Source organism: Asterias rubens, chromosome 14 (genome assembly GCF_902459465.1).
Source record: "Asterias rubens chromosome 14, eAstRub1.3, whole genome shotgun sequence".
Taxonomy (NCBI): Eukaryota; Metazoa; Echinodermata; class Asteroidea; order Forcipulatida; family Asteriidae; genus Asterias; species Asterias rubens.
In genome coordinates this window covers 9,777,327-9,802,578 of record NC_047075.1, presented here as the reverse complement: position 1 = coordinate 9,802,578, position 25,252 = coordinate 9,777,327, and the positions used below count along the sequence as shown (strand labels likewise).

The 25,252-nt window shown below is 39.6% G+C and overlaps 4 protein-coding genes across 4 annotated transcripts; all 4 read right to left on the bottom strand.

The window, feature by feature from the left end:
- Positions 1 to 6,424: 6,424 nt before the first annotated feature.
- On the bottom strand, positions 6,425 to 7,069 carry LOC117299654 (uncharacterized protein F54H12.2-like). Its single transcript, XM_033783202.1, has one exon. The coding sequence runs from the start codon at positions 7,067 to 7,069 to the stop codon at positions 6,425 to 6,427; it is 645 nt and encodes a 214-aa protein (XP_033639093.1).
- Positions 7,070 to 7,074: 5 nt separating this feature from the next.
- LOC117299652 (uncharacterized protein F54H12.2-like) lies at positions 7,075 to 7,755 on the bottom strand. Its single transcript, XM_033783201.1, has one exon. It carries the CDS (start codon positions 7,753 to 7,755, stop codon positions 7,075 to 7,077), a length of 681 nt encoding a protein of 226 aa, XP_033639092.1.
- A 5,521-nt stretch (positions 7,756 to 13,276) lies between these two features.
- LOC117299651 (perlucin-like protein) lies at positions 13,277 to 13,636 on the bottom strand. Its single transcript, XM_033783200.1, has one exon. The coding sequence runs from the start codon at positions 13,634 to 13,636 to the stop codon at positions 13,277 to 13,279; it is 360 nt and encodes a 119-aa protein (XP_033639091.1).
- Positions 13,637 to 15,773: 2,137 nt separating this feature from the next.
- Positions 15,774 to 20,642, bottom strand: LOC117299650 (perlucin-like protein). Its single transcript, XM_033783199.1, has 2 exons — positions 20,396 to 20,642; positions 15,774 to 16,138 (listed from the first exon to the last, which is right to left on the bottom strand). Exons 1-2 carry the CDS (start codon positions 20,640 to 20,642, stop codon positions 15,774 to 15,776), a joined length of 612 nt encoding a protein of 203 aa, XP_033639090.1.
- Positions 20,643 to 25,252: the final 4,610 nt, after the last annotated feature.

The window sequence follows — 25,252 nt, the reverse complement described above, 5'->3', positions numbered from 1 at the left end:
ATGAAAGACTTCCGTACCAGAAGCTTTTTATTCCTATCCTAACCCACACTATTTTGTACTACCAGTTTTTTTTTTTCTTTCATCATTTTCTTGAAACTTCAATTACCAATTGAGCTCAAATTTTCACAGGTTTGTTAATTTATGCATATGTTGAGATACACCAGGTGGTCTTTGACAATTACCAAACGCGTTCAGTGCCTTTAACAGTGATATGCTGAAACTTGAATGAAATGAATATCTTGCAGATTGCTGAGCCTTGACTTCGCTGCAGCACGAATGCTTTTAAAAATCACTGCAAGTGGATATACCTCACAGTTTAGAAGGTTAGAAATCACATCCGCCCAACGTAACACGAGTAGCCCTTCACTGGGCGCCTTTTACACGGGCCCTTTTTGAAACTACATTTCGTTCTTGAGCTCCATCGGTTACTTCCTGAACCGAACGGATGTAACCCAAGCCGAACCCCAAGCACAAGCCGTGATTTTGAAAAGGTTGTAAAAACGTAGTTTGCACACTTGGGTTTACGAAAGAGACCACGTGAAGGAGTACCTTCCCTTAAAACGTGGCAACAATAAAAGCGCAGGGTTGCCTGCAAGCGTTGTGTTTTTACTTCACGATTGGGCAACAAAATTTCTCAACATGGTAATACAATTGTCTGATCAGTGCCATGTAGTACTAATATTAACCAATAGACTGTGGGCTCCAATCAACCAGGTTTTACCGGACGATTTCTACAAGATTTTCCAGGCCAAATTCTAAAAGATTTTCCTGGACACTCAATGAAGTTGTTCCTGCCAATTTCTCCAAGGTTTTACCATCCAACTTCAACAAAGTTTTGCCGGCCAATTTCAGTCATGTTTTACCGGCCAATTTCAAAAAGGTTTTACCGGCCAAACTCAACAAGATTTTCCTGACAAATTTCAACAACAGTTTTCCCGTCCAGTTTCAACTATTTTTTTCCTTGCCAATTTTAACAACGAAAAAACACTCTATCAACGTAACATCCATCTCATTTAAGTTTGGCAGTGGTCAAATTCGATAATTCACATTCATAAGGTCGCAAATAGTATTCACTTGAAAGACAATGGACACTATTGGTAATTGTTAAAGGCCAGTCTTCTCACTTGGTGTAGCTCAACATATTAGGGATAAAATAACAAACCTGTGAAAATTTGAATTCAATGGTCGTCAAATTCGCGAGTTATTATGAAAGAAAAAACACCCTTTTCACACGAAGTTGTGTGCTTTCAGATGCTTGATTTCGAGACCTCAAAATCTAATTTTGAGTTCTCGTAATCAATGTCGTGGAAAATTACTTCTTTCTTGAAAACTACGTTATTTCAGAGGGAGCCGCTTCTCACAATGTTTTTGTATTTTGTTTTACTATCAACAGCTCCCCATTACTCGTTACCAAGTAAAGTTTTCATCTAATAATTATTTTGAGTGATGACCAATAGTGTCCACTGCCTTTAAAGTTATGTAATAACTAAAATGTTCTACGAGGTAACTTACCAACACACGAAGTAAATACGAGAGCAAATAGTACAGTCTTCATGTTGACGTTGTTCTTTGTGATTTTGCTTATCGTGGCTAGTGGAAGTTTTTAGAAGTCGTAGGCCAGGGCGCTAATGAAGCAGTGCATACATCTGATTGTTTTTTATACCTAGGCTAAGCGGAACAAGGAAGTATTGTTTTTCATGGGCGTGACCTCATGCTGAAATATGATTATCGGATGGCCGTTTGCTGTTTCATAGTACATTAATGGTTCGCTTAGATGATAACAGTTTATAGTTCATGGTGAGTGGCTGTCCGCTGTGAAAGGCATAGGACAACATTGATCCTTGCTCAAAATAATTATTAGTAGCATCAAAAATTGCTTGGTAACGAGCAATGGAGCTGTTGATATCTTAAAACAAAAACGTTGTGAGAAACGGCTCCCTCTAAAGTATTGTAGTTTTTGAGAAAGACATAGTTCCTCACTAAAATTGAATCTAAGAGACCTCAGCTGCCGAGATCGCGAATTCAAGCATCTGAAAGCATACAACTTGTACAAGGGTGTTTTTTCGTCCATTCTCTCGCATCTTCGACGACCAATTGAGCTCAAATTTTTCACAGGTTTGTTATTTTGTGTAGATGTTGAGATACCCAAGTGAGAAGACTGGTCTTGACAAATTATAAAGGTGTCCAGTGTCTTTAAGTATTTATATTATTGAAATTACCTCTTTCTTAAAAACCACGCAACTTCAGAGGAGAGCAGTTTCTCACACTGTTTTATACAAACATCAGCTCTACATTGCCCGTTACCAAGTAAGTTTTCGGGCCAACAGTTATTTTGAGAAATTACCAATAGCGTTCAGCCCCTTTAATGGAGCCGAGCATCGGCTAGGTCCATTAGCAGCGGTCAGCAACCAATCAAGGTCATTAACCAGCAGTGAATACCGACTGGCCGAACTGTAAATCCCTAAGCATTGCATCGTACTAGGCCATTACCTGTGTTCAGTTGCCCGTAATATACATTTACTATTTCGTGTACGACATTACTATTAATTGCCTTTGGCTGCGCTACCAGTTGGGTCGCGGCTGGGCAACGCGAAAATATTATTGGAATATCGTCGTTTGTTTTTCAAGAGATTAGAGAATTGTGTATCTTTCTCAAAGATTTAGACAATTTCCGTGACAGGACAGCACGACACAAGGATGTATAGAACACTGACCATCAACATTTGATACAAAACGGAAGTTGAATCCTAAACGCAACAGTCTATCTGACTTGAAGGCAGTGGATCTACACTTAAGTGCTTCCTGTAGATCTCAAATCTACATTTTGGTGCATATTGCAAAATGTTGCCTCGTGAATGAGGAAGTGATTTGTATCAACTCGTAATATGGTTGGTAGGCTAATCCTGTTTTTATCGAGGCAAACATTTTATGCTAAGCACATTTGTGTGCTTAGCAGCTCTATGACACTGGGCCCAAATCTCACCGAATAAAAACATAGAAAATAAAATTAAAAAAATAATAACAAAATAAAGAATTGTGGCCATCGGACACTTTTGGTAATTACTCAAAATAATTATTAGCATAAAACCTTACTTGGTAACGAGTAATGGGGAGAGGTTAGTAGTATAGATGAAGGAACGCACACCCCCGTGCCAGTCCTGCAAGCGACTAGCGCGCATGCGCGCAGCGGTGGTAGGCTGGGTGTGCCGACCCAGGCGGAAGTGGGCTAATGCAATTAGGGCGAGCCACGCAGTGGTAAAGGGTTTGGCCCACGGCAGTGTTCGGGAGGCCCGAAGGGCCGATACGTGGGGAAGGGGGGGTTAACATGATGCATGGCATTATGTTGAGTGGTGTTTGAAAAACACCGCAGTAGTTGTCTCACGACAGTGTAACTGAGTGCAAACCGTTATTGTTTGTACTCAGTTCGCGGTGCGTTAGTGATTTTTTAAAATCACGAAGCGCAGCATGACAAAACCACGCAGCACAACCGAGACGTATACGTCTCGGTTGTATTTTCACGAAGTGAAAACAAAGCGGTTGATTCCACGACGTCTGACAACCGTCGTTGAAGAATAAAAAGGGTTGGTCGAGGATTAGAATGTGTTTATGTATATGTGTGTTTGCAGATTCAAATTTATTTATCTCACCCGTTGTCTCTAGTGCTACCCCGTCTGTGTAGGCCGGTGTCACCCTTGGATTTGGTGTTATGTATTACTAATGAAGTCGCTTATGTCTGCACTTATTAAATGATTAAATTCAACGGCTGTGTGACAAGGTGGTGAAGTACCTTGTATGACGTCACATCCCGCTACCAAACACGTCTGGACAAGTTTATCATACGGGCTCGTATACTCGTTCTGATTAGTTCATTGGTCTCTGACGTCACATCCCGCTACCAAACACGTCTGGACAAGTTTATCATACGGGCTCGTATACTCGTTCTGACTCGTTCTGATTAGTTCATTGGTCTCTAACGTCACATCCCGCTACCAAACACGTCTGGACAAGTTTATCATACGGGCTCGTATACTCGTTCTGACTCGTTCTGATTAGTTCATTGGTCTCTGACGTCACATCCCGCTACCAAACACGTCTGGACAAGTTTCTCATACGTGCCCGTATACTCATTCTTATTGGTTGATTGGTCTTTGAAGCCACGCCCAAAGCCAAACGTGTCTGGACAAGATTCCAGAACGTTCCTATACACAAAATGCGAGTGTTCTCGGCTTATATAAACCGGATTTTTGAGTTAGGATTCATTACTTACACTCAATACCGAAGGTATTGAAACCAGAGCTGATTCTCGGTATACATCGATACAATGGCTGCTCTTCCAAAGGTGAACACTGACCGGGCCCAGAATAACAGTCCGACACCGAAGCCACCTCCACCTTCGCCTAGTGAAGGAGTTGAAACCGAAAACACCCGTGATATTCCTCACGACATGTTAGTAGCTGGTTGGCGTGAAGCCGCGAGTCTGGACGGCACGGTGTACTATTTTAATGTGTACACACGACACAGCGTCTGGAACCTCCAAGATGTTACTACCCACCAGCGTGAGCAGAAGATGTTGCCCAAAAAACCCACGTCCAATGTGCTGTTAGCCGCCATGAACGAGCTGGGTACTGCGCAAGCAGAAAGCCAAGCAGAAAGCGTACATTCGAGCCCGATCCTGACCAGGAGGAGAACGAGAGAAAGGCGGTCAAGTTTCCCATTGGAGGTGAGCGTTATGTTACGGTAAAGCGTTTTAAGGGCCGTCCTTACGTCAATATCAGAGAATACTACTGGAATGAAATTCATAGCAAGGTGTTGGCAGGGAAGAAGGGCTTGAACCTGCCTGCGGAGCAATGGGTCCAGTTGATGGGGCACGCCACAGACATCAATAACGCAGTGAGTAAGATAACCGACTCTTAACTGTTACCTTTCTGTTTCCGCTCCAGACGGTGACGTCATGCGATGTAGAGCACGAGTCAGACTACTCCTCAAGCGGATTCTGGGTAAAATAGTAAAGGATCAGATAGTGCGGAGGGTGTATCATATACAACAACAACTTCCCTGCGAAGGCTGTCAAGAGAACTGGCCCGGTCAGGACGACAATGCATGTCTGTTTTTCGGAGACACACCAGAGTACCGCGTGGAGGACTTCGTTTCCGAACATTATGAAAATGTGGCGTCATCCATAGACGCGAATGAGATTTTCGATGTATTCTACGCCGTGTGTCAACTTTTGGTCGTCGTGGGTTTCGCTCAACCGAAACATATTTAAAAAGAAACGTTGAACGGTATCATTCAGGAAATCCTGTCGGGTTGGGAAAACGAAACCGAGGACATCGCACAGACATTCAATTCGTGGTCGTTTCTCAACGTCACCAGACTCTTAGATTGTGTTATGGCATCTCATTGTGCATAACGAAAAGTACCGGTGTAACTTATTGTACACATTTCCAATAGTTTGTTACTTTCATATGTTAAAATTGTAACTTGAGTTGTAAGACATGTAATTGTTGTCATTAAAGCTGTTTTTCTTTTAAAGAAACTATATGATTTGTGTCCGTCGTACGTTATCTTTGTGTGCGTTTTCTGAAGGGCCGGTTACTCAATGATAGTCACAAGTAAACGTGAAATAGGATTGGGGTTAAACATTATTCAAACTTTGAAAGGGGTGGGGGAGTCCTACAGGGACAACGAACAACAAATAAAGAAAAGAAAAAAAGACACACAATTAATTAACTCGGCTTTCTAAACTTGATTGAGTAAACCACCCTACTGATTATTAACGTTACTTAAAATTATAAAGACCCCCCCCTCCCCCGACATCAAAGGTGTATTAAATGATCCATGCCCTTATCATACATAATTAAAGAAGCACACTACTCATCCAATCCACCTCCTACTGTTTAAGCCAAGGACTTTGAAATTTGTCGCGAAACAAAGGACAAGTCGTACACCTTTGTGTTAAAGTTTTGAAAAAAAATTTCTGACAAAATCGTTTACTGCTACATCATTTCCCCCTTTATCGGTTTAGAAAAACCCAACGATGGTGTCCATGTGGATGTGCCGACAACGGTGTAATATGAAAAACAGAGAATATTGACCGCATACAGCTGACAGTGGGCCGTGTAAGTTAGTACGATTATGTACAGTCTGACGAGTGTTCTTTTGAGAAAAACTGTGATAGACGGCAGGCTTGGGGGTTCTCCGTAAGAATCAAAGTATTCTCCCACACCGTCCCTGGTGATGTAAACAGCAACCCAGTGCTGTCCTTGTCTAGTTGAGGGATCCGTGTTGATAACAATGGCGCTTGGATGCGGGAGGTGATGTTTCGGTATTCTATCACTCGCAAACACTCCCCTGAAGACTTGGCGGGTAATGCGGCCTCTCTTGGAGATCAACGTTATCTCGTTGGTATCCATGATCGTTCCGTCTAGCTGTTGTAGTCGAAGATGATGTTACGAGCTTGATCAATCTCTAATATGTTGTTGAACTCGGCATAGATGATGATGTTGATGGTTTCTTCGAGCGGTGAGGCAATGTGCATGTCCAGACGAAGGTTCCCATGCTTCACCAAGCTGAAGTGTCCACCGCACGCCAAGTCTGGGGTCAGGTCAAAAGCGTACAGTGTATACCCGTCTGGGTATTCGCTCAGACTGATGTTGTTGCCTTCGTTCATGTACATTTTATCCATACCGGAGAACAGCGTGTGATAGGATCTGACACAGCTTTTCCTTCCGGTGGCGTAATCTGGTTTCAAAGGGGTGTGGGGGATCTGTTCGCCGTTGACATGCACCGAGACGTAATTAACATTAAAATGCTGGAAGTTGTACGGGTTTTTGGAGTATGACCCATTGAAGGCTGCATTGGACACGCAACCCACCACGATTCTGTTGGGTAGCTGACCCAAGAATAAGTGATCCTGAGTGAGTGTTAAGTTTCCCCTGGGTACAGACATCATTTTACAGACGACGCGTCGGAGGGGATACTTGGCGGTTCCTTTTTCCAGAGCTTTGATGTGTCCGAGCATCACCGCAGAACTGACCGTTACTCTTCGAATAAACAACGGAGCGTCCATAATCTTTATTTTGTAGGTGGGGTTTTCCCCGGAAGCCATGAGACAAAAGTCGTCGCTGCTGGGAACCAGCTTGACTTCAGGTCAACTCCATTGATGAAGTGTTTGTCCTGGCAGAACAAATCTCCATGAATGGGTCCGATCAGGTCTATGATTCTACTGTTCAGGATGCGCTTGCGTCTAGTCTTCAAGCCGGCATTTGTCTCTGCTTCACTGGCTGTACAGTTGACGTTATCCGTCTTCCCAGCGGTATCCTTACTCCAACCCGAAGCCGTCAGCTGCGATGTCTTGGCACCTTTGTCGTAAGTCAGAAGGGTCTCGATCATGGCTCGGTACGGATACGTCGGAGTGGAGGCAGAAATCAGTCGTTCATTCAATGTCACATCGACTTGGCTGAAGAGGGTCTGTAAAAGCAGGTTGCAGGGACCGACCACATCTGTGTCGATAATATCGGTGCCGTCGCCCTTGGTCACCTTCACCTTGACGTAGAGTTGAGTCTGGGAAGGATCGATGTATTCCTCGCTCGAACCGGGAACATAAAACTGGATGGGACCTCCGTCGGCAATATTAGAGATGGGATGGTACTCAACGTACTGGCCTTTTTCTATACTTGTCTGGGTGGGTGGTAGAGTAAAGAGATCGAGTTCACTCTTTGTGCACTCTTCGGAGTGGTCGTGTAGCAGGGCCATGGTGGAGCTATAGTCTCGGAGTGGCTAGTCAAAGATATCGAGTGATCGTCTCGGTCGCTTCCCAGATGTTGAAGTGGCTCTTCTCCGATTGTGTTTTTGTTTTATACCTTGTCTAGCCGGTCGGGTTAGTCGGGAATCTACATTTTAAATAGACCGCCTAGCTATACGACGTCCAATCTGTTTGAGTCTTGACCTTGCGGCTGTCTTTACATTCTGACCTTCGATAGCATCCTGTGCAATTCCCAAGCCTGTTCGGAGTGCTGGACGTCCCAATGTCTTAGCCCTCTGCTTGATCAGGGGCATGGATGTTCGGAAGAGCCCGCCCAAAACATGATTTCAGTTGTGTTGATCAGTTGAAGTACGTGGAGCGTCGTTTTCTGAAGTGTAGTTTCACGATGACCTTCCCACCGATGAATGGTATGAAATGGCCCACGTCATCCCTTATATCTATGTGGATTGTGCTCATGAATCTCTGTTTTAGAGGAACGTAATGCGGACTATCATACGTCTTTGTTACAATATCACCGTATTCGCCTTCCACACTCACATTACGTAGAAGAGGTGCTCTCGTGTCCCCAACGATGTTGTATTCGATTATGTCGGTGTACACGAAGAGGCTGTGGATTTGCTTCATATCCACGACGTGGGGTGCTTTCTCTATACCAGTGATAGACATAGTCTTTTGAAAACCGAATAGGTAACCCAGACGGTCGGCAAAAGTAATATTAACGCCAGCATCTGTTCTCACGATTACTTTTGTGAAGGTATTTATTGTACTTGATGCGTATTTTGTATCCATGTCCCATCGGAGGTGTAATCTTTGATAGTAAATCATCCGGTGTCTGGTAAAAACCCTCGGGGATGTGGTGGATATGTATGCCTCCTTCTGTCTCTTCAGCGCTGCAGTAGATGTGGTTGTGACCATCTACAATGTTGAGCCACCTGCGAGGGTAAGTAATCTCGGCGAGACTCACCCCCCAGTCCCCTGCTGCGAGATTTTAAGGCAAAGATTTTGGGTTTTTGGATTTGTTCGAATGTCTTGTAATTATTTATAAAGATGTGTACAATAAAACTAACATTATGGAAAGTTCAGTTTTAAAAGGTGGTTGCGTTTTGGGGATATCGCCGAAATTCCGCAGCGAATAACAATGTCCACGCCCGCAGGATTAATAATACATGATTAATAATACACCGACCAAGAACGTTACTAAAAGTATTACCACATTTTCAGTTTCAACTGATATCTTTACCAATACCTTATTAATCTAATCAGAGTGAAATGTTCTAGGCTTCTCACCAAAATCTGTTATAAAGCTACCGGCCAGAATGACGTAGAGCTATATGTTATTGCAACTTCTTTCAAAATTGTTTGTTTTATATTTAGAAATGTTGAGTTTTTAACTCCACTTCAAAACTTGTAACGAAGGTGGATCTATGCTCGACAGCTCAAAGACTGACATCACCAACTAACTCGGGTTCATACCAACCATCGTGCTGTTAATGACGTTCAAAACACACTCGTACCTAGTGAGGCTGTCCTTAAAATGTCCCTAGAAATTCCACAATTTTGGAAGAGGGTTAGTTAAAACTATGGCTTGAATCGGGCAAGTCGGTCTTTGGAAAGCGTGGAAACCGTTTCTATGAAATTCATAATGTTAAATTGTTTATGATCCACATAAACATGCCTCGAAATAGCAGGGTTTTCCCTTTACGTTGTGAACTACAACCTCGGTCGGCCTTTTTGTAGAGTCAACATTTGTATTTGTTTTAACTATTTACATTGGTGACATTCTCATTTAACCCAGCCTTGATTTCAGCTGAATATCATGGCTCAAAGTTCGATTTTCAAATGTTCACACGTGAAGGACTGGTCTGCCAGCCATTTTGCAAATAGCTTTCTCCTTTTGGCTGCAACTAACATCATCCCATTGCTGGTTTCCCCATGTAGCTATGACCGCACAATCTTCACCTACGCCTGCGTTATTCGGTTCTCCAGAATACCAGTTTATGTAAGCGACTTCTACGTTACCATCTCTGCACTTCCATCTCCCCTCCACCTCTAGATCATTACAGTCGATCCATATCCAATCAGCTGAAACCAACTGCGCTATGAACTCGTTTTCTTGATCAGAGCTTGGTGCAGCCAGAACACCACTCAGGTTTCTACACTCTTCTTTAGCATCTGCCCAAGTAACTTTCGTCTCAGTGATCTTGTAGCATGAGTTTCCCCAGTAATGCCAAGACTCTGGACAGGATGAGTCGTCAACCATAAAAGTAGAACATTGCTGATCTTGAGATGCAACCACTCGTATACAAGAGCTGACTAGCAATGCAGTGAACGATACGAGGAACACGGCATACATATCCACGTTCTCTTTGAGTTTTTAAACATCGGACACTGATGTATTTGCAGTTTTTAGTTCTTGAAACCTCGTGAAGTTCTGGAAATTGAGAAAGATTTGCTATTGAGTTGTTCTTACGCACGCTGTGTCCTGTTTCCTTTTGCTGGTCTACTCAACTGGGTTTAGCATATTCTGAAACAAGTTGTATAACTTCTGGCTGTTACTGACAAATGTGCGTGAATATACGTGTAGGCAATAATGAACAATTCAGCAAACATGAACATCCAAAGGCAGTTTACTTGATATAAAACAGTAAACAGTTCTCCACAAGTTTCGAATGCTGTTTTTCTCAGAGAGACAAAGTCGACCCAAACGGTTGCATCGCAGACGAGTTGTGATATCTCCTATATTTTTCTGCTGTTGTCTAATGGATATCTTTTTCCCAAAAGAACCTTTGCAGAACAATATGAAGCTACCTGGGTGAACAAACTCTCAAATAAGTGGTTATTCGTTTGTGTAGAGTCACCTTCTCTGAATGTTATTGACAAATGCTGTGACAATAATGACGTTCAGCGAAGTTGAACACACGATGGCAGTTTACTTGATTTGACACAGGATACAAATCTTCGAATGATGTTCTTTTCAGAGAGACAAAGTTCTATGTCGCAACAACTCGGGATCCTGATTTCTCTTGCTAAAATGCGCACACTTTCATTGGCTAACGCAAACGATGATCATGAATAAACATGAGCAAAAACTGCCCTTGAACCATTCAAACGCCACTATTTCTAGTAATGACGTTATATACCAGTCAGCTTTAGCCATAAACGGCACGTGTTTTGGTATCTTGTCTGGATTGAAAATAATATATAATATTTCCCAATTTAGCCTCCAAAAAATTATACGTTTCACGAGTAAGACAAATCTGTAATCCATCGATACAGGCAAGGGACTGACAAACGGGAAATATTGTCAAGGTAACGCCTTAACTAACTTTTTCCATCGATATAAACTGAAACTAATTAAAGTCACGTCGCTTGATATTGATATAAAAATCTGCAAAACACGGCCAAGGCTACTCCAACAATAAGTCGATTCGAGTACCAATATCTCATTAGTGACGTCTGCCGTCGTGTATTTGGGTCAGCCACAGAAGATGCCGGCATGAAAATATGAAGTTACTTGTTGGTAATCAAGGGGAAAAAAATCAATTTGTTTTCATACAGGCTTGGATACGGAACCCAGGAAGGGATATGAAGGACACAATCACGTAAAATTTCTTCAACATCAGTCGTGGCCGCGATATGTTAAGGCAAAGTCTCGGAGTTTTGGAGCCGTTCGAATGTCTAATAATTAATTGTAAAGATGTGTTCAATAAAAACTAACATAAACAATTCTGGAAAGTTCAGTATTAAAAGGTGGTTGCGTTTTTGGGGATATCGCCTAAAATCCGGAATGAATAATAATGTCCACGCAGGATGAACAATCTCTGATTATACACCGCCCGAGAAACGTTACTTACAGTAGCGTTTTTCAGATTAACTGTTTGTGGGCCATAAAAACAGATATATGCTAAGAGAGCCAAATCAAATCAGACTGAAATGTTGTAGACTTTTCACTAAAAGCTTTTGTTGCCATTATTTTAAGAGTGATTGTAATACCAAACGCAAACCTTCCCTTTTAATACAACAAACTTATTTAATCGTTACGTAAACAGAGCGTCCTATCTCGTCTACACTTGACTCAAGTCCCAATATCGTGCAATCACCAGAAAACTAATGTTTTATAACGCTCTGCATTCCCCGACACCTCCGCATTTTCGGGACCACATTTTTACGTCGAGCGCACACTGCTATACGGATTGTTTGCTAGTAGTTTAGTTGGCGCGATATGCTTAGGGACATTTTACACGTGAATGGGACTTGAATCAAGTCTATTATCTTGTCGAATGTATGTATTTTTTATTTTTATTTTTTTTGAGACAAAAATTTATTTGAAACGCGCCAGTGGCACTCATTTCATAGAACAGCTTTGTTGTACTGTATTTTAACACTTTACATTATACCAATCACAATAGGTCTGTCAATCCCTTGTCAATCAGTCAGGCGTATAATATTATTCGATGGATGTCTTAGAATAACAAACCCATGCAATATTTATGTAGCTACGGGAACTTTAAACAAAATCTTTGTTAATTAAAGGCAGTGGACACTATTGGTAATGACTCAAAATAATTTGTAGCATAAAACCTTACTTGGTAACGAGTAATGGTGAGAGGTTGATGGTATAAAACATTGTGAGAAACGGCTTCCTCTGAAGGGCCATAGTTTTCGAGAAAGAAGTAATTTTCCACGACTTTGATTTCGAGACCTCAGATTTACAACTTGAGGTCTCGAAATCAACAATCTACGCGCACACAACTTCGTGTGACATGGTTTTTTTTCTCTTTCATTATTATTTCGCAAGTTCGAAAACCGATTGAGCTCAAATTTTCACAGGTTATTTTATGCATATGTTGAGATACACCAACTGTGAAGGATATATGTATTGTGTCGCGTCAAATCCACTTGACACTAGTGGTATTTACTCAGAATTATTCGAATGTCGGGTGATATGTTACGGTAGTTAATAAAAACCATGTAACTCCTTATTTCAAGTTTTCATGCAAGAAAGCAAATCAAGGTTAATTTGGACCGGTGGTAGAAATCCCTTACTCCATAAAATCCTTTGTTTTCAAATGTTGTCAGAGTTTTCCGTTAAAACGCGTCTGGTTAAAACGCGCTAAGTCGTTTAGTTGGCGCGATATGCTTAGGGAAATTTTACACGTGAATGGGACTTGAATCAAGTCTATTATCTTGTCGAATGTATCTATTGTGTCGCGTCAAAGCCACTTGACACTAGTGGTAATTACTCAGAATTTACATACCTTTCAAGAACCATGTGTTCTGCAAACAAATACAACATTGTTATTCTAACTGTTGGGAACAAAGCATTTAGTTAACGCAGCGTCAGTTTGTTGAACCTCAAGTATGGAACAATCATCAAACAAGCAAAACACATTTCAAGACTCTTATCAAAACATCTCCATTTAAGTCATTGTACATGTAAGTATTTGTTTTCCGTTTCCCCTAAATTTCAACTAAGTACAAGGACTCGAAGCTTTCTTGATGTTCTTTTTTTCACACTTGAAGGACTGGTCTGCCAGCCGTTTTGCACAGAGCTTTCTCCAGTCTGCTACATACCAAATCATTCCATTGCCGGTTTCTCTCAAACTGAGTATCAAAGGCAGCGCAATCTTCATCTCCCTGGTTGTTCGGTTCGTTAGGGTCCCAGTTTCTGTAAGCAACCTCAACCTTACCCTCTTCGCACTTCCATCTCCCCTCCACCTCTCGATCATTACAGTTGATCCATACTATTTCATCAGATAATTGCAAATTGAACTCGTTTTCTTGATCAGAGCTTGGTACCGCCAGAACACCGCCCAGGTTTATACACTCGTCTCTTGCATCTGCCCAGGTAAATCTCGTCTCAGTGACCATGTAGCACGAGTTTCCCCAGTAATGCCAAGACTCCGGACAAGATAAGTCGTCATACATAAATGTAAAGCATTGCTGATCTCGAGATGCAACCACTCCAAAACAAGAGGTATTTAGCAACGCAGTTGAAATTATTAAGGTCAGAAAACACAACATAATGAGACAATGTTCACACTGTAAGTTGAATTGTATCGGCCCTTGGTACAAACAACGTTGTAAACGATGTCATCTTTATTGTACTATTCCCTGGGCAGACTGTTCCATGTGCACGCTGGCATGGTTCTCTCGCATTGAGTTTCCCTCTCTGTATGCTCAAGAGTCAAATCATATTGCGGTTACTTAAAAAGAGTTGCAATGGGGTTTCCACATCAATGAAATAGCTCGCCGTGCACGAACACACAACGTCGGTCTACGCGAATTGATAAAAGGTTCAGCTCTCCATATAACGAATGTGGTTCTTCTCAGAAAGACAAAGCCAACCCAAGCGGTTGCATCGCAGACGAAGTTGTGATATCTCCTATTTCTATTTCGCAACCACCCGGGATCTTGATTTCTCCTTCTAAAATGCGCACACTTTGATTGGCTAACGCCGACGATGAGTCATTAATGAACATGAACACCAACTGCCGTCTAACCATTCACACGCCAATATTTGTTTTAATGACGTTATAGACCAATCAGTCACAGCCACAAACGGCGCGTGTTTGGTATCTTGTCTGGATTGAAAATGAGATATAATCTTTCTCAATTTAGCCTCCAAAAAATGAAACGTTTCACGAGTAAGACAAATCTGTAATCCATCGACAAAGGTAAGGTACTGACAAACAGGAAATAAACTCAAGGTAACGCCTAAGCCAACTCTTTCCATCGATATAAACTGAAACTAATTAAAGTCACGTCGCTTGATATTCATATAAAAATCTGCAAAACACGGCCAAGGCTACTCCAAAAATAAGTCGATCCGAGTACCAATATCTCAGTAGTGACGTCTGCCGTCGTGTATTTGGGTCAGCCACAGAAGATGCCGGCATGAAAATAGGAAGTTACTTGTTGGTAATCAAGGGGAAAAAATCGATTTGTTTTCATACAGGCTTGGATACGCAACCCAGGAAGGGATATGAAGGACAAATCACGTAAAATATCTTCAACATCAGTCGTGGCCGCGAGATTTTAAGGCAAAGTCTCGGGGTTTTGAACCGTTCGAATGTCTTATAATTAAATGTAAAGATGTGTACAATAAAACTAACATATCGAAAGTTCAGTTTTAAAAGGTGGTTGCGTTTGTGGATAACGTTTACTTCCGGAGCGAATAATAATGTCCACGTATGATGAATATTACATGATAGGAATATACCGACCGAGAACATTATTGACAGTATTACAACTTTTTAAATATTCATATCGTGAGCAACCAAAACTTACATCTTTTTCAAAAACCTAATAAAATCAGAGTGAAATGTTCTAGGCTTCTCACAATTCTTATTATTATTATTATTTTTTTTTATTTACATAAATAACGCTACCGGCCAGAATGGCGGACAACATTATGTTATTGCAAATTCTTTTGAAAGTGTTTGCTTTATAATTATTACTAGCAAGTTTGAGTTTTAAACCACCTCAAAATCATTTCTTGTTTTTTTTTTTGGAAGTGGATTTTCGTTAGACAGCTCAAAGACTGGCATCACCAACTAACTCGTGTTCACACCATCCATCGTGTTGTTAATGGAGATCAAACAGACCTTGTCCCTACTGAAGCTGCCCTTAGAATTTCCCTGGAAATTCCAAGACTTTGGGAGAGGTTGAGTTAAACCGATGCCTTGAATCGGGTAAGTTGGTCTTTGAAAAGCGCTGAAACCGTTTGTTATGAAATTCATATGGTTACATTAAAAGTAAATTAATAACAATGATCCACATAAACATGCCTCAAAATTTCACGGTGTTCCTTTTACGTCGTGAACTACAAACACGGTCGGCCATTTTTGTGGAGTCAAATTTTTGATTTGTTAAAACGCGCCCGAATTTCAGCTGGGCACTATTACTCTCAGCTTCGATGTTAAATTAATGTTCACACATGAAAGACTGGTCTGCCAGCCAGTTTGCAAAGAGCTCTCTCTAATATAATGCAACTCCTATCAAACCATTACTTGTTTCCCCATGTAGCTACAGCCAAAGCCGCACAATCTTCCTCTATCGCGTTATTCGGTTCTCCATAAAACCAGTTTCTGTAAGCGACCTCCACGTTATCATCTCTGCACTTCCATATCCCCTCCACCTCTAGATCGTTACAGTCGATCCATGTCCAATCATCTGGAACCAACTGCGCTATAAACTCGTTTTCTTGATCGGAGCTTGGTGCAGCCAGAACACCACCAAGGTTTTCACACTCGTTTATGGCATCTGACCAGGTTAATGCCGTCTCAGTTATCTTGTAGCATGAGTTTCCCCAGTAATGCCAAGACTCCGGACAGGATGAGTCGTCATACATAAATGTAAAGCATTGCTGGTCTTGAGATGCAACCACTCCATAAACAGAGGTATTTAGCAACACAGTTGAAATTATTAAGGTCACAAAACACAACATAATGCTCACACTGTAAATTGAATTGTATCATGCCTTGATACAAACAACGTTGTCATCATTATTCAACAACTCAGTAAATAGACTATACATCGGCACCCTGGCAAGGTTCTCTCGCACTGAGTTTCCCTATCTGTATGATCAAGAGTCAAATCATCTTACAGTTACCGACAGAATGCTCTAAAGAAGTTTTCCCATCTAGAAAACACTTTGCCGTAGATGACCACACAACGTCGGTCTACACGCAACAAAATAAGGTATAGCCCTGTCCAACGAATGATTTTCCTCTCAGAAAGACAAAGTCGACCCAAACGGTTGCATCGGAGACGAGTTGTGATATCTCCTTTTTATGTTTCGCAACCAAGCCCGATTCTGATATCCCCTGCTGTTATGCGCACACTTTGATTGGCTCACCCTAACAATTAATCATGAATATTGATAAATCCGAGTGTAAGCCTAGAAAGCAAACTGCCCTTCACAGTAGTGCCTCATGAATAATCATTACCACCAAAGGCGGGGCTTACAATAGCTAGACCAATAAGCAGCGGTTGCAGTTCTGTGACCAAAATAGTCAACCAATCATATTGTCGGTATGGGGTTTGTCATTCGAACCTGAAATTCCTAAACTGCTTCTGGAGCGTGCTCCATTATTAGTAAGCGAGGCCACCCTTAACAAAGGGACATTAAAGCAGTAAGAGAGTGGAACAATGAATTTTTTAGTTTGTTACGGTCACTGACTAAAGCCATTGTTATCGAGTCGTGGTGTACGTGTACAAATAATAATTTGCTTCACACTTCAGTGAGTTGATTTATTATACCCGTTCATGGTCTCAAATTTCCTGCATCACTCAGAAAAATATATTAATTTGATATTAATGCCAAGGATGCTCTAACACGTCCTTTAAGTGACTATTAATACAACAGTGCTGCTGTCTGGCGTGGTTCGATCTATGCATGCAGCTATTTCAACCTAAAAACATGAAATTAGCGGGGGGGGGGGGTCTATTGCATGTTTTCCTGTTTAATGTGTGAAGGCTACCTGGGGTCCAAATCAATCCATCCACTGTACGATGCAAGTCTATTCACATTTTCCAACATTAATTAAATCACAATAACACTTACCTATTACATACTACAATTTTTAATACACATAAGAACATAATTATTAACATATCAAGTTTAGTGCCTTTCTAGTTTTAAACTCACTCAAACAAGTGCTTTAAATAGTTTCAACTTACTAAACACAAGTTTATTGGGGTAAATAGTGTCAACCATGCAACACATTTTTAAAATTCACTTCACACGTTTGTTGTCAAAGAACAGTAATATTACTTGGTTTATCCCAACATATGCATAAAATAACAATATATGTGAAATTAATTTGAGTTCAATAGTTCATCGAATTTGCAAGAGAATATAAAAAAAAAAACCTTGTTGCATTAATTTGTGTGCTTTCAGATGCCGAATAAAAGGCTTCAGCTTAAGTATTTTATTATTTGAGTGAGAAATTAACTCTTTCTCCCAAACTATGATATTTCAATATGAGCGGTTTATCACAATGTTTTATATTGTATAACTGACATACATAACATTGTCATTTGATTGGTGGAACTTACTTCACTTGACATTCACTATTACTCCCATCCGCACCGGCGATCAAAAAGACCTATTCGCCCATGGGGAATAGCATTTCCCATTCAACAGTTAGGATCATCCTTGTTCCCAATGTTTTTGAGCAGTACAGCACCGCCGCGCCGCTGGTAAAACATAGGAGCACTGTGCAAAAGGTTGTGATCCGATTTGTGCATTGTTACTATATTACTTTTGGTTGTCAGTAATTTGTGTGATTTTTTTCATAATGTTCTACTTTTAAAATACATCAAAATAATGACAGAGATCTACATGTCAGTTATATAAAACAAATATTGAGTTGCTTTTATTCATGGACTGGAAGGAATATTATCGCTCGGTAAAATTTGGACTGTTCCGAGGCGAAGCCGAGTGAAATGGAACAGTCAAAATTTTACCTTGCGATAATATTCCTCCCATTCCACTCTTAAAACTACAATAACTCACAATTTTCACTTTAATTGCTCACAAGAAGATGATTAACAACCTGACCAATGTGTTCTCATTTTGACTGATGTTGAAGAGAAACAAATCCCTTTTTTCACATGAAAACATTTCTAGTTTCAGTTTGATATTCTTCATTAAGTTCATGTTGGTGGTTCCCTATTCTTTTCTAATTTCTGCCTGACATAATGTACAAAGTCGAGGAAATAGCATGTTAAAAACAAATCAGCAAATGATTGCAGCAACTTAAACATGAATGTGTTTAGCACAAACGCAACCCTTTTGAGAACAATAAAACGTGTTCCGTTGTTTTTATATACTAACTAATAAATAAAGCCATTATGACCGTCATAGCGATTGTTTTAAACATTTTAAATAATACGTTTTGTGAAACATTTAAGTACTGTCTGATACAACAACATCACAACATCAATTCTGATAAACATGATCATTTTGTTTCTTAATTATCTGTTAGACTGACTTTACAAACACTACAAGCTGTACGACTATAGATCACAAAAAAATATTCATTGATTTAAAGACAATGGACACTTTTGGTAAATGTCAAAGACCAGTTTTCTCACGTGGTGTATCTCAACATATGCATAAAATAACAAACCTGTAAGAAATTTAGCTCGATTGGTTATCGGAGTTGCGAGATAACTATGAAAGAAAATCACACCCTTGTCACACGAAGTTGTGTGCTTTTAGATGATTGATTTCGACACCTTAAATTCTAGACTTGAGGTCTCTAAATCCAATTCGTGGAAAATTCATTTTTTTTTCTTTCTCGAAAACTAGCTAACTTCAGAGGGAGCCGTTTCCCACAATGTTTTATACTATCACCCTCTCCCATTACTCGTTACCAAGTAAGGTTTTATGCTAACAGTTATTTTGAGTAATTACCAATAGTGTCCGCTGCCTTTAACACAAGAGGTTTGATAAAAGCAACCACTATAGTGTCTACTAAACAAAAGTAATCGTTGTTATGGGATGATCTTAGCAAAGTCCCAGCGTTCCAAAACTTCTGACACTATTTTTGCTCTGAATTAATACGTCATAAAGTTTCTGAGTACTGTCTAGTACACACCGTAACAACACAAATTTCAATTAGAATTCTAAATTGACACACAGAAATGTAATGAAAGCAAGAACTGCTGCACCTGGTGTCTACTGTACGGTGTTCCTAAAGACAGTGGACACTATTGATAATTGTCGAGGATTTGTCTTCACAGTTGGTGTACCTCAACATATGCATAACATAACAAACTTGTGAAAATGTTAGCTCAATCGGTCGTCGAAGTTGCGAGATAATAGTGAAAGAAAAAACACCCTCGTCATACGAAGTTGTGTGCTTTCTGATGCTTGATTTCGAGACCTCAAATTCTAAATTTGAGGTCTCGAAATGTGTGGAAAATGACTTCTTTCTCGAAAAAAACGTCACTTCAGAGGGAGCTGTTTCTCACAATGTTCAATACCATCAACCTCTCCCAATTACTGGTAATCAAGAAAGGTTTTTTTTTTTTGAGTAATTACCAATAATAAACTCAGTGATTTATTTTAATACGCAACGGACTCAGAAAGTTTCAGGAAAAAAAAATAAATCTTGAACACCGAGACTGCTTTCAGACGCAGCTGTTGTTACTGAAAACATTACCAAGTACTTCGTGAAATTAGCTTTCACGGAAAACTTGTTCTCACTAAGAATCCGGGCCCAACTTCATAGAGCTGCTCATTAAAACAATTTGCTAAGCATGATATTTCTTCATAAATGTCATAAATACTCGATTCCCCTGGAGGGATTGTTCAACACCACCCTGTACTTGAAATGTCTTGCCACTTCAAACTCAACCAGAAGCTATGCCACAATTATGAGTTGGACCGATTTGGTTTAAACAATAAGCGCTCATTGGTGTCGTTTTGGGTTTAGGGAGTTCTCCACTTCAACACAAACATTTCAACTAAAAGTACGACGACACGAAACTTCAATGTTTAACATGCTCACGCGTGAAGGACTGGTCTAGCAGCCATTTTGCAAATTGCTCTCACTGATCTACTGCAACTCCAATCAAACCATTGAAAATTGTTTCCCCTTGGAGTAACGAACGCACAATCTTCATCGTCCACGTCATTCGGTTCTCCGGACATCCAGTTTCTGTAAGCGACCTCTACGTTAACCTCTCTGCACTTCCATCTCCCCTCCTCCTCTAAATCATTACAGTCGATCCATACTACCCCATCAGCTAATTGCCCTATAAACTTGTTTTCTTCATCAGAGCTTGGTACACCCAGAACACCACCCATGTTTCTACACTCCCGTTTAGCATCTGACCAGGTAAATGCCGTGTCAGTGACCATGTAGCATGAGATTCCCCAGTAATGCCAAGACTCCGGACAGGATGAATCGTTGTACTTAAATGTATAGCATTGCTGATCTTGAGATGCAACCACTCCAAAATATGATGTATTTAGCAACACAGTTGACAATATTAAGGCTACCAAACACAACATCATTATTCAATGTTGACACTGTAAATTGAATTTTACCTGTCCTTGATACAACCAGCGTGAGATACCGTAAAATACTGTACTTTTCCTTGTATACACTGTTTATGTGCATCCTGGCATTGTTATCTCGCATTGAGTTTCCCTCGCTATATCCTCAAGAGTAAAATGTTACTTGTACATCTTACTTACAAGTTACAACGAGTTGCGAAGAGGTTTTCCCATAAAGGAAACAGTTTGCCGTACACGAACACTAAACGTCGATCTACACGATATGAGATAAGGTATATTAGCTTTCTATAACGAACTATGCTGTTCTCATAGACACAAAGTCGACCAAAGCGGTTGTATTGCAGACAAGTTGTGATATATCCTATTTCTGTTTCGCAGCCAAGCTCGATTCCGATATCGCCTGCTAGAATGCGCACACTCTGATTGGCTTACACCAACAATGAATCATGAATATTCAAAAGTTCGAGTGTAAGCCTAGAAAGCAAACTGCTCTCCTCATAAATAGATTGATCTTTATAGTAGTGCCTCATGAATAAACATTGTGACCAAAATAGTCAGTATCTGTCGGCATGGGGTTTGGCTTGCGAACCTGAAACACGTAATTGTTTACAAAGCGTGCTCGATTACTAGCGGGGAGGCAAGCCTCAATAAAGGGAGAGGAAAATTGGTACAGGGTGGAACAATTATTGTTTTAATAATATGCTACGGTCACCGACTAAAGCTACTGTTATCGAGTCGTGGTGTACGTGTGAAAATAATGCTTAGCTTCACACTTCAGTGAGTTGATTGTTTTCAACCGGGTAAGGTCTCAAATTTTATGCATCACTGTGAAATATATATTCATTTGATATTAATGCCAAGGTTGCTCTAGCACGTCCTTAAAGACATTTTGACACTTTCGGTAAACAGTATTGTCCAAGGCCCACACTTTGTGTATCACAACTTAAAAAAAGAATAAAAAAACCTGTGAAAAATTAGGCTCAATCGGTCATCGGAGTCGGGAGAAAATAACGGGAAAGTCCACCCTTGTTTCCGCGCGTTTCGCCGTGTCATGACTTGTGTTTAAAATAAATCCGTAATTCTTGATTTCGAGTACTTATATTGTTTCAATGTTTTCTCAAAAAGTGAAGCATTTCATGAAATAATATTTCAAGAGAAGTATTTCATCGTTTACATCAAAGTTATTTGTAAATCTGTTATTGTTTAATTTTGTTTTCTGTTCCGAAAGTGTCTAATGGCTTTAAGTGACTGTTTACATCAGTGCTGCTTTCTGGCATGATTCGATCTGTGCATGCAGTACTGTCTGCCTATAAACATTTTTGTTTGGAGATCGTAGACTCCTTCTATTCATCACCAATGAAAAACAAAGAACCAACATTTTCAATGGAACATTAACACACATACTGTTATACCAATACATTTAGTACATTAGAGATACAAGAGGCTAATTAAATTGATAATGAACAAAGATCAAAAGATGATAAAAAGCAACATTTTGCAAGAAATACTTTAAACTTAAAACAAACGTAAAGGACAGTAGCTACAAAGATGAACAACTTCGATTTAAATGAAAACGTACATTTTGGAGTTTGTTTTTCATAAGGACACACATGAATTTGTACAATATTTGCTGAAACTACTTGTTATGAGCCTATTCCTCTCCCTTAGTAGAAATGATCTGAGGGCTGTTTTGTAGATCTTGGTAACATTACTTGTGAACACTTAGTTCTCATTGAAGACTAGATTGCACCGGGTTCTCCAAATTACATTTATCATAATGCTGACAGTTATTATATATACAAATGACAAATTAATATGAACAATTCTTATACAATCGCTAGACAAAAGAAACGGCAGCCAGAGTGTTTTCTAATTAAACAGTTTATGTACAACCAGGGTTGAACCATCTTGTTACGATAAAAAAAACAAATGTTCGACACTTTCGGTGTCAGATTGACAATAGGACATTCGACTCTATCTGTGATGTTCATGCTATTAGGTTTTCATCAGGTTGGCAGAATCATGTGATAGAGTCTAAAAAGAATGTATTTGTCTTTGGCGTCCGGAATATTGATCATGTTAAGTTTGGTCCAAATATTGGCCCAGTCGGAATTATCAGTGAGACCTAAAATCGAAGCCAACTTTTCTTGAGCTTTAGGGGGAACACAAATTTTTCAGTGATGTGTAAATTAATTTTGTAGTAACTTTGGTAAAGGGTACCAAAGTATCATCCCAATGGTCAATTTGGAATTTCAGCCACCTGCTCGGATGATTATAGGGCCAACACAGTTGATCTTTATTTCTTAATTTCTTTTTTAATTTATTAATTTATTAAATTTTTATTATTATTATTGTTATTATTATTACTTTTTCTTTCTTTGGGGGGGGGGGCATATTTCTATTTAACATGTGGAGGCTACATGGGAACCAAATAAATCCATCCACTGTACGGAGCAGTGTATTACTGTGAAATTCACATTTTCCAACCATATTTTAATCGTAATGATAATATTACATCCTACAATCTTTATTACAATTATGAATATGAAATATGAAGTTTACTTTTATATTGTAAACTCACTCAAACAAGTGCTTTAAATAGTTTCAACTTACTAACACTGAGTTTTGTGCTTTACATAGTTTCAGCCAACACACTCTTTAAATGCACTGGATACTCATTTTGGTCACAGACCAGTAATCTCACTTGGTATTTCCCAACAAAATTATTCATCAAATAATAACTTTGTGAAAATTTGGGTTCAACTGGTAATCAAATTTGCAAGAGAATAATGACAAAACTAATAAACACCCGTTGTGTCATTTCTTTGTGTGCTTTCAGATGTCTAATAACAGGTTTCAGCTGAAGTATTTTATTATCTGAGTGAGATAATAACTCTTTCTCAAAACTACGTTACTTCAGAGGGAGCCGTTTATCATTATGTTTTAACAGCTCTATTTAATGCTCGTTACCAAGTAAGTTTTTATGCTACAAAATATTGTGAGTAATTACCAATAGTGTCAAGTCCCTTTCAGTAGTAATTTCGAAGTGCACGAAGTCTCTTTACATGAGACATTGGACTGACTCAATCACTTACAATAACTCAGTTTTAACCTAACTTTCTCAAAGATGATGATCAAACACAACCAATAGTTGTTCCGATTACGACTAATGTCGAAGAACATTTCTTTTCACTTCGATTTTCAGTTTAATGTGCTTTAATAAGTTCATGCTAATGGTACCTGTCTTTTCTGCCTGACATTATGTACAACGTCAAGGAATTAAAATTTTTCTAAAACTAACCGCCAATGCTTAATTTGATTGAAGCAACTAAAACAATAATGTGTTGCACCAAACGCCATCCTTGTACAGACCAAGGTTTCTTTTAACAAAAAAAAAAATAATATAATTTTTGACCTTTATTGCATCTAATGTTTTAAAAGAATTGACTCTAAATTTGATGAAATCTGTGAATACTCTGTGCTACAACACCATCACCAACGCAATTCGAGAAAAACCATGATCATGTTTTTTTTCTTAACAAAGGTAAAGTTTATCTCAGTGATCATGTAGCAGGAGATTCCCCAGTATTGCCAAGACTCCGGACAGAATGAGCTTTGACTCGTAAAGCATTGTTGGTCTCGAGATATCACTCCAGAAAAACAGATCCACAAAGTAGCAGTTAGTAAAAACACAACAGACAACGTCTTGTCACTGATGAGCAAATTGAAGATACTGAATTGGGAACGAACAGTTCAATAGCCTAACTGTAATTTCACAAACTGAATCAGATCCACTGTGAATTTGTTTAATTGGCAACGTCAGATTTGATGTCGTATTGATTTCAAACTTTAACAGGAGACTGTTCCAAAAAACATTCCACTTTACGATAACAGCTATCTGTACATGTTGGATTTACATATCTTCCATGTTAAAACTCTTCCTTCTTTTCAGATGCACGTGTCGTACAACCTAGCGCGGTATGGAGATATTACGTCTGTTTGTATTTTGCCATCAAGTTCGAGTGTGAGCCCGAAAAGCAGACTGCTCTCCTCTTAAATAGCTTGCCCTTGACAGTAGTGCCTTTTATTCGGCATCTGAAAGCACACACAGTAATGCAACAAGGGTGTTTTTATTTTTATATTCTCTTGCAAATTCGATGAACAATTGAACTCAAATTAATTTCACAGATTTGTTAATAATGTTATGCATATGTCGGGATAAACCAAGTAAAAATACTGGTCTTTGACAACAAATGTGTCCAGTGAATTGAAAAAAATGTGTTGAATGGTTGACAATTAGTTACACCAATAAACTTGTATTTAGTAAGTTGGAACTATTTAAAGCACTTGATGGAGTGAGTTGAAACTATAAAGGAACTAAAGTTGATCTTTTAATAATATCTTCATTTGTGCATTAACATTTGTAGGATGTAATAGTGTTACTGCGATCA